Source organism: Penaeus vannamei, chromosome 31 (assembly GCF_042767895.1).
Source record: "Penaeus vannamei isolate JL-2024 chromosome 31, ASM4276789v1, whole genome shotgun sequence".
NCBI lineage: Eukaryota > Metazoa > Arthropoda > Malacostraca > Decapoda > Penaeidae > Penaeus > Penaeus vannamei.
Window position 1 is genome coordinate 18,530,628 of NC_091579.1, and position 10,000 is coordinate 18,540,627.

Consider the following 10,000-nt stretch of genomic DNA (forward strand, 5'->3'; position numbering starts at 1 on the left):
GAAGAGAAAGAAGGGAGAAAGAAAAAAAGGGGGGGAAAAAAAAAGAGAGAGAGAGGGAGAGAGAGAAAGAGAGAGAGGGGGAGATAGAGAAAGATAGAGAAAGAGAGACAGGGGGTGATAGAGAAAGAGAGAGAGAGGGAGATAGAGAAAGAGAGAAAGAGGGATATATAGAAAGAGAGAGAGGGGGAGATAGAGAAAGAGAGAGTGAGGGAGATAGAGAAAGAGTGAGAGAGGGAGGTAGAGAAAGAGAGAGAGAGGGATAAAGAGAAAGAGAGAGAGAGAGATAGAGAAAGAGAGAGAGAGGGAGATAGAGAAAGAGAGAGAGAGGGAGATAGAGAAAGAGAGAGAGAGGGAGATAGAGAAAGAGAGAGAGAGGGTGATAGAGAAAGAGAGAGAAAGATAGAGAGAGGGAGATAGAGAAAGAAAGAGAGAGGGAGATAGAGAAAGGGAGAGAGAGAGAGGGAGATAGAGAAAGAGAGAGAGAGAGAGAGGGAGAGAGAGAAAGAGAGAGAGAGGGAGAAAGAGAAAGAGAGAGAGAGGGAGACAGAGAAAGAGAGAGAGAGAGAGGGTGATTGAGAAAGAGAGAGAGAGAGAGAGAGGGAGATAGAGAAAGAAAGAGGGGGGATATAGAGAAAGAGAGAGAGGGAGATAGATAAAGAGAGGGGGGGGAGAAAGAGGAAGCGAGAGATAGAGAAGGAGATAGAGAAAGAGATAGAGAAGGAGATAGAGAAAGAGATAGAGAAGGAGATAGAGAAAGAGATAGAGAAGGAGATAGAGAAAGAGATAGAGAAGGAGATAGAGAAAGAGATAGAGAAGGAGATAGAGAAAGAGATAGAGGGGATATAGAGAAAGAGAGAGAGAGGGAGATAGAGAAAGAGAGAGAGGGGGAGATAGAGGAAGCGAGAGAGAGAGGGAGATAGAGAAAGAGAGAGAGAGGGAGATAGAGAAAGAGAGAGAGAGACGGAGATAGAGAAAGAGAGAAAGAGGGAGATAGAGAAAGAGAGAGAGAAGGAGATAAAGAAAGAGAGAGAGAGGGAGATAGAGAAAGAGAGAGAGAGGGAGATAGAGAAAGAGAGAGAGGGAGGGAGATAGAGAAAGAGAGGGAGGGAGATAGAGAAAGAGAGGAAGGGAGATAGAGAAAGAGAGGGAGAGAGATAGAGAAAGAGAGGGAGGGAGATAGAGAAAGAGAGGGAGGGAGATAGAGAAAGAGAGGGAGAGTGGAGAGGGAGATAGAGAAAGATGAGAGCGAAGGAGATAGAGAAAGAGAGAGAGAGGGAGATAGAGAATGAGAGAGAGGGGGATATAGAGAAAGAGAGAGAGAGGGAGATAGAGAAAGGGAGAGAGGGGGAGATAGAGGAAGCGAGAGAGAGAGGGAGATAGAGAAAGAGAGAAGGAGATAGAGAAAGAGAGAGAGGGAGATAGAGAAAGAGAGAGAGAGGGAGATAGAGAAAGAGAGAGAGAGGGAGATAGAGAAAGAGAGAGAGAGGGAGATAGAGAAAGAGAGAGAGAGGGAGATAGAGAAAGAGAGAGAGAGGGAGATAGAGAAAGAGAGAGAGAGTGAGATAGAAAGAGAGAGAGAGTGAGATAGAAAGAGAGAGAGAGTGAGATAGAAAGAGAGAGAGAGTGAGATAGAAAGAGAGAGAGAGTGAGATAGAAAGAGAGAGAGAGTGAGATAGAAAGAGAGAGAGAGTGAGATAGAAAGAGAGAGAGAGAGTGAGATAGAAAGAGAGAGAGAGTGAGATAGAAAGAGAGAGAGAGTGAGATAGAAAGAGAGAGAGAGTGAGATAGAAAGAGAGAGAGAGTGAGATAGAAAGAGAGAGAGAGAGAGAGGGAGATATATATGTATATATAGAGAGAGGGGGAGATAGAGAGAGGAGAGGGAGATAGAGAGAGGAGATAGGAGAGGGAGATAGTGAGAGGGAGATGGTGAGAGGGGAGATGGTGAGAGGGAGATACTGTGAGGGAGATAGTGAGAAGGAGATAGTGAGAGGGAGAGAGAGAGAGGGGGAGAGGAGGGGGGGAGAGAGAGTGAGGGGGAGAGAGAGAGAGGGGGAGAGAGAGGAGGGGAGAGAGAGAGGGAGGGGGAGAGAGAGAGGGGGAGAGAGAGAGAGAGAGAGAGAGAGAGGAGAGAGAGAGAGAGAGAGAGTGAGAGAGAGAGAGAGAGAGAGAGAGAGAGAGAGAGAGAGAGAAAGAGAGAGAGAGAGAGAAAGAGAGAGAGAGAGAGAGAGAGAGAGAGAGAGAGAGAGAGAGAGAGAGAGAGAGAGAGAGAGAGAGAGAGAGAGAGAGAGAGAGAGAGAGAATGAGAGAGAGAGAGAGAGAGAGCGAATGAGACCAAAAAGATATAAGCACAGACTCACAAATACAGACAGAAGCAAAGGCACTGAACTTCACCCCGCCCCCACCTCTCTAGCTGAAAATCAACGGCGAGGAGCAGTGGTCGCGCTCTGGCAGCCAAGGGAACAAGTGGCTTCCCGCCAAGGTAGTGTTGGACCACAGCGACGCCCAGTGGCTCCTTACCCTCGAATCCAAACTGGGAGCAGACCATGAGGACGTCTACGTGGCCATCGACGACTTCCTCTACTACGATTTGTCCTGCGAGAATGTAACAGTAAGTTCAGGATTATATAATACTTACTTATCTGTCCACCTTTTAGTTATTGATCTTGTTAGCTAGTTAGTTCATTTCATTTATTTTTTGCTTCTTATGACTTCATTCAAGTTAAACAAGTAAGCTCTCGGTTAAGATTGTGGCATGGCGGCAGAGGTGTAAGCAACTCCAATTAAAGTATGTTTTACAATATGTCCTTCATATTATTCCGTACATATAAGAGATATTTAAGAGATAAAACACTTTTGTCGACGATATATATATTTATCTGTATTTTTCTGCCCAGCAATAAATCTGCCTATCCTACCTATCCGTATATGTATTCTGCCCCCCTCTTCTCTATCTCCCTCTCATTTTCTCTCTCAACACTTTCCTCATTCCATTATGTTTTATAGGTCGTTGGTTCGTTTGGAATGCAGTGTGACCTGGAGGAGGCGGACCTGTGTGGCTGGAGGCAAGTGACCGGCGATGACGAGACGGACTGGCAGTGGGTGAATGGAACAACAGGAGGTAAATACATGTTATTAAGGAAGGTTTATTGTTGTTCGTGTACGTAAGTAACGTAAGTAACGTTCCAGGAGAAATTCCAGACCTGAAATTGCATGAAAATTCATTTTACGGTAATAGAAAATTAATGATTTAACAGGATTTTACCTCTGTCGGGACAGTTCTAAAGAAGAAATTAATATCATATAGATATTCGAACTATTCCTGATTAAAATATGGAGGTACCAGTATTTACTTAGCTCTACATACCAATAGGACTTGCGACCGACCACACGTACAGCACAGAGGCCGGCCATTTCCTGCAGCTGGCCTCATCTCAAGCCGGCGTGGTCGAGCACCAACGAGCGGCTGTAGAGATCCAGCCTTTCCTTATGGAAAAGATGGGAGATTACTGCTTCCAGCTCTATTACACGCGCTTCGGAGGTGCTTATATTGGATACTTGAAGGTTATGGTGAGTATAAGTGGGATTTATCGTATGCCTTTGAGATGTGCAATTATCATTATTATTTGTATTATTGTTAATATCATCATTGTTTTTGTCATTGTTTTTATTATTAATATCATTATTTTCATTATTATTATTACTATCATTACCTTTATTATTATTACTATCATTATCATTATTATTATTACTATCATTATCATTATTATTATTACTATCATTATCATCATCATCATCTTCATACCTTCATACTCGTCTCCTTTAACTTGATCTTCATCTTCATCATTATAATTATTATTACTATTATCATCATTATTGTTTATTATTATATTAGAGAATACATATATCAATAACCGCAGTAACATCATACCATTATACTAATTATTCACCTTCTTCGATATCTTATCTTCCCAACCCGCCCCACTTCTTCCGCCCCCAAGGTCGTCTTCGCAGGCCAAGTCTCGTCGTTCATCGAACTCTCCGACCAGCTGGGCGTCACCGAGTGGGCTCTCCTGCAGCAGACCTACAACAACCTCATCCCCAACGCCACTGTGGGCTTCGTTATCGAGGGGGAGGTGGGCGTGACCGACCCGGAATACGGGGAGTCCGTGGTAGCTGTGGACGACTTCTCCCTCACCAACAGCGCTTGCCCTAGGGTATGTTTTTTTCTAGGGGGGGGGGGGGTTCTCTTGGTGTTTTGTTATCGGTGTGAAAAGGCTTTGTTTTGGTAGTAAGGAAATATATACACGGATATATACACAATCCCCTTCACATCACTCACACCCGACGTTCCTCCTCGTTGCAGCCTGGTTCATGTGCCTTTGAAGACGCCCACCTCTGCTCGTGGCACGTCGAAGCGAGCGAGGACCTGGCGTGGCAGCTCACGGACGGCCAGGAAAGTCACGACCATGGCCCTCAGACTGACCACACGACAAACACTACGACAGGTAAAGTAGTCTCTCTCGTCGTATGCGATACGGATAAGGTCCTGGCGTTTTAGAAATAGCACTGAGAACGGTATAGTTTTTTGATAGGTGTTTTTACAATCCTTCGCGCCGGACCCTTCATATATCGTCTATAGTACAAATATATGCAATTCCAAACCAAACTACAGGAGGCTACATGATCGTCGAGGACTCCGGGGAACATTTGGGGATGTCGACGGCCCTCGTGAGCGAACGCATCCCCGTGGACGTGTACGGATTTTGCTTCTCCTTCTACTTCTCTCTCAGTGGGGACCCCGACGCCAAGCTAAACGTGTCCGTGCGCACCGAACACGGCAAGGATCTCCTGTGGGCGCTGTCAGGGGACCAAGGACAGAGCTGGGTCTACGGCCAGGTGAGAGCAAGATGGCTGCGAGGTAGACTGTAGATGCTCTCTGGAGTCGAATTGTTTTGGAATATGTTCTTGAACTGTGACAGCTGTTTAAAAATAGATGTATGTAATTGCTGTTTCATCAATACATGATTAACCTGTCTAGAACAAATGTATACTAATAAGAATCGACAAAACATTTTTCCTTGAAAGATGAATACATTCTAAACCCGAATCGAAAAAGTTAAGCAAAAACTCAAATCCAAATTTTAAAATCCAGTTCACTTTACCACTCATGACCCTTCTGTCTCCTCAGGTGGGAATCCCCGGGTCCTCAGGAAGTGGCGAGTTCGAGCTTGTCGTGGAGGGTATCACAGGCTCCTTCGCCGATGGCTGGATAGCCGTCGACGACCTCATCACTTTGACTGGCGAGTGCGGGATGCAGCCTCCAGTTGCCACTCCCACGACCATGCCTTCTACCACGCCTTCGCCAGGTGGGTCTCCCAACCCCCGCCAAGGAAACAAAACCTCCACCACGTATTCACGTATTCACGGCAGGATAGAGCGCACACGAACTATATGCGGAGCCGATAACCTACAATAACCTAGGACTTTTAAGGTACTAACCTGATTTATTAATGCCGCTAATTACTAGGGAGGGTGCTCCTTTGCCGCAAAATGTGAAGGAGGCAGGGTGCGTCCGGCAGTTGGTCCTAGGCCGGAGGATACAGCGACGCTGCAGCACACAGGAAGTGGTGCAACCTCACATTCAGGTCCTGGTAGTGCATGAGGAACATGCACCGAGCCAGGTACCCTGCGAAGTGCTTCTTCCTGCGGCCACAGAGCGGTACCTTCCTCTTGGCCTCCCTCCACTGCCGCTCGATCGTGTTCGTATGAGCTTGCGTGTTCGGATCTACAAAGTGGTATGAGTGGTTGACGGTCAGGTGCTCGAACCCCTCGTCAGAGAGGCAGTTGTAGGCCTTCCAGCAATCGGAGATGATGATCGACCCCGGGGCGATCCGTTTCTTAATAACTGCAAGGAGAGTGTCGCTGGTCCGATCCTCCACCGGGACGAGGAAGAGATCGCGCGTCTCCCTGCAGATACCGCCGAAGACCCACTGCCCGTCAATCACTCGGCCCACGTTGTACTTGCAGCGCCCGAACTTGCTCTCGTCTATCTCGACGATCTTTCCTTGGCCGCCGATCATACCCTGCCGATCAAGAGCCCAGTGAACCATCACCTCCCGGCAGAAACTCGACCAGTTGGTGAAGGTCGCTGTGCTCAGGCCCAGCTCGTGCCGCATGAGCCGGAACGTGAACCTCTCCCGGACGAAGAAGATCACGAAGATCAGCAGGGTCTCAACATCGAGGCGAGATTGCGCAAAGAAAGAGCCCACGAACATCGAAGCAGACCAGTCACACCTCTGCCTCTTCTGTTTCCTGACCGCCACGGCCATATCACACCTGAATCTTTTCTTCTTCAGGTCCAGGCGTGCTGGCTGCCCGCACCTGCCGCAATCTTTCTCACGACGAAGGAGGCCGTGGCGGAAGCACATCTCTAGCATTTTTTCCTGGCTAGTGGCAATATCGCGCAGAAAATCTGTCTTGGAGTACGAGCACCCTCCAAACTCGGCCATCGCGGCGACTATGACTGACTTCTGAACGCGACGGTTATTTCGGTTAGGAATACGAATGTCGTTATTCCAGAGGAAGGGAAACTCGACTTTGAGGCCATCGGTGTAACATCGAAAAAGGCGCAAAACCCGCCGACGAGGGCGGGCCGCCGTGTTCACCCTGATTATACTACAATCGTCTCTATATACAATGCTGACTATAATAAGGTTAATATGCTGATTCAGTGAGAATCTTACGAGGTAATACGCCCCCTGCTCCGACATCGACGATGATTGTGTAACGCTCTAGTCTGCCGTGAATACGTGGTGGAGGTTTTGTTTCCTCGGCCGGGGTTGGGGGGCGCAGCCCCCTGCAATGGAAAGTTATGTGAATAACCATGGTTATTTTCACTGTGCGTTATATTATTAGTGTTATTTAACCACGCATTTTCCCTGGAACCTTCCATGCCCTCCCCTGCTATCGGGGCCAAGTTTGTCGCTAACGGGGGGGGGGGGGGGTAGCGCGCAATAAAAACTATATATTTGCAATGTGGAGAGTGAGAGGAATCCAACGATACCAAAATCGTCGATATCGGTCATGCGGACGTAATATAGAAAATTACCGAAACAGTGCTTTACAGAGTTTTTTGTCATTTTAGAAAAGTCTGTGAAAAAAGCGGAAAATGTGCTTTTGAAGATATATCACAATGTTCTTAATATGCATTAACCTGGAACCCTTTCTGAAAATTGGAAATCCATGATTGAATTACGTAAATATTAGTATTCACTGTAAATGACCAGGAAAATGTAAATATTAGGAATATGGTATTATGGGAACATCGAATTTCCTTATGAATACAGAACCATGTGTAAAATTATCCCCACATTCACAAAGAAATTTCATAAGAACTTAATAAACGAATAAACAGACACATATATAAAAAAACTAAAACGTTTTCATCCCATTTTCCTGTCCCACGCAGTTACCGTCATCTTCGAATGCGACTTCGAGATCAACAAATGCGACACAGAGCAGGCCACATCCGATGACTTCGATTGGGAATACCAACACACTGAGGACGATTTCGAGTTGCCTCAGGGCGGATACCTCTTGGTGGATTCCGCAGGCAGGTCTCCCGGCGATAGAGCGGTTGTTATCACTCCGGCAGTGAGTTACGTGGGCTACCAGTGCGTCTCCTTCAGGTGGGTGTTAGTAATGTTTGTTTGGGAAAGATTGTAAAATGATTTTTTACAGTGGTGATGAAACTGCTATTACTGTAATTTGTTTTTGCTTTTGTTTTAACCAATATAAGAGTCCTTCATAGCCCTTTACAACAAGAAAAATAAATTTACTTAATTTCATCGAACGGAATAGGCTAATTATTTTGCCTTCATAGTTACCGAACGTTGGGGAGCGAACCTGGAGAGTTGCTGCTGTTCTACTCCTTTCCGGGGCAGCGGAGTGAAGGTTTGTGGCGCAGAACTCACACCACGGTACCCGAATGGCAGGAGGGCCGTGTCGAGATCGACTCAGGAACAGATTACACGGTGCGCAGCCTTTTATAGATACTTAAAACTTGTGATGTAATTGAAAATGAATATATGGATACATACTTACATACATGTGTGTGTGTGTGTGTGTGTGTGTGTGTGTGTGTGTGTGTGTGTGTGTGTGTGTGTGTGTGTGTGTGTGTGTGTGTGTGTGTGTGTGTGTGTGTGTGTGCGTGCGCTGAAAGTAAAAAAGAAAGATATAGATATATAGACAGACAAACTAGCAGATAGAAAGTTACATCTATATAGGCCTAGATATGAATACATTAAGAATAACATTCGTAATAACTAAATAAATAAATGAATAAATTGATAAACAAATAGATAAATAGATAGGATTTTTCAGCTGGAATGGGAGGTAAAGGTGACAGACCAAGATTCGATCATCCTGCTGGACAACATTCGCATCACGGCAGGCAATTGCCCCGTCCGAAGCCGCTCCTGCGACTTCGATTTTGAGGGAACGAACGATATATACTGTGAAGGTAAGGGAGCGACCAACGCCATCCTTTATCTGTATTTTTCTTTTTTTGTAGTTGTCTTATTGTGTTGTGTTATTTTTTCATTATCGTCATCACTATCACCATCACCACCAACCATCACCATCACCATTACCATCATCTCCATCATCATCATCGTCACAATCACCACCATCATCATCATCATCATCACCACCACCACCACCACCACCATCATCATCATCACCACCACCACCACCACCACCATCACCACCACCATCACCACCACCACCACAACAACAACAACAACAACAACAACAACAACAACAACAACAACCATCACCAACACCGTTATCACTACCACCATCATCATCATCATCATTATCACCATCATCGTCATCACCATCATCACTATCATCACCAAAATAATTATCATCACCAACGTCATCATCATCATCATCATCATCATCATCATCATCATCATCACCATCACCATCATCACACCATTATATTAATTATCATATCGTTTACGGCAGGTTACGGAGGCAGATCCCTGACGGAGTTCCAGTTCTACCGGGAAACAGCCGAGCACAGCAGCTACAAGTACGCCACCGAGGACCACACCTATCAGTCCATCTACGGTAAGTCCATCCTTGGTTTGCCCCTTGATTACCTAAACTGATTATGTTTTATGGAATGAAAAGAGATCAAAATAAGGACTACCAAGTGGCCTGTTTATTTTCATTATAGCCGCCGTTTTCGTATTTCTTCAACGGTAATGACACCAGGAACTAAAAAAATCATACATAAAGTCATGTTTCAGTGTCACTTTTCGATTCTCCATTAGGCTACTTCGTAGTAGCGGACTTCAGCGTAGCTTCAGCTGCGGGTGAGAAGGCAAAAATGTACGGTCCCTCCTTCACCAGTAGCTCTCACTGTCTCACCTTCTGGTATCAGTTCGAGACTCAAGACATCACTCTCTTCCGTGCGATGAGCAATGACACGGAAGAAATCATCTTCTCTGTTATAGGTAAGGGCAAAGGAGGGTGGTGAGTTGTCGTTGTCTTTTTTGTAGATATGTGCAGTTCTTTTCTCTCTAAACACCCTCCTCTTCATATCCCTAATACGCGTGAAATTTGAGGAAAAATAGGATTTGTCAAGACTCTCTTTAGGCAAATACAGATATAATATAAGCGGATATTACTTTAGAAACGTAAATTGGGCATGTGCAAACACTGTTGCCAATACCTGTGAATTGAATTCCCAGGTGGCACGGGGATGGAATGGAGGTTTGGCGCAGGTGTGATCAACGGTGCCAAGATAGGCCGAGTGATGTTCGAGGCCTATTCAGGGGATACGCGCTATGGCTACATTGCTATCGATGACATCCTCCTTGACGACTCTCTGAGCTGTCCTGTGAAAGGTGTGTTAATGAGCGCCGTATGGAAATTCGGAAAGTTGATGAGCATCATTTTTTTAATAATATCGTGATATTTAAGTAACATT

General features: G+C 45.6%; 2 protein-coding genes across 2 annotated transcripts in view; one reads left to right on the forward strand and one right to left on the reverse strand.

Moving 5' to 3' along the window:
* Positions 1 to 2,285: 2,285 nt before the first annotated feature.
* The window catches only part of LOC138867598 (MAM and LDL-receptor class A domain-containing protein 2-like), a gene marked incomplete at its 3' end in the record, with an annotated part of 16,756 nt that continues 9,041 nt past the window's right edge, over positions 2,286 to 10,000 (forward strand). Inside the window, 13 exon segments of the mRNA XM_070143918.1 lie at positions 2,286 to 2,608; positions 3,004 to 3,118; positions 3,371 to 3,567; positions 3,999 to 4,214; positions 4,364 to 4,505; positions 4,673 to 4,896; positions 5,189 to 5,366; positions 7,469 to 7,688; positions 7,883 to 8,033; positions 8,383 to 8,521; positions 9,031 to 9,135; positions 9,342 to 9,524; positions 9,762 to 9,917. Of these exon segments, the coding sequence (XP_070000019.1) occupies positions 3,022 to 3,118; positions 3,371 to 3,567; positions 3,999 to 4,214; positions 4,364 to 4,505; positions 4,673 to 4,896; positions 5,189 to 5,366; positions 7,469 to 7,688; positions 7,883 to 8,033; positions 8,383 to 8,521; positions 9,031 to 9,135; positions 9,342 to 9,524; positions 9,762 to 9,917 (2,008 nt within the window).
* Positions 5,373 to 6,329, reverse strand: LOC138867725 (uncharacterized). Its single transcript, XM_070144311.1, has one exon. The coding sequence runs from the start codon at positions 6,327 to 6,329 to the stop codon at positions 5,586 to 5,588; it is 744 nt and encodes a 247-aa protein (XP_070000412.1). The 3' UTR covers positions 5,373 to 5,585.

What these genes read in the sequence shown, in the direction of transcription:
- LOC138867725 (XM_070144311.1), bottom strand. Translation starts at nt 6,329, where the DNA reads ATGGCCGTGGCGGTCAGGAAACAGAAGAGGCAGAGGTGTGACTGGTCT.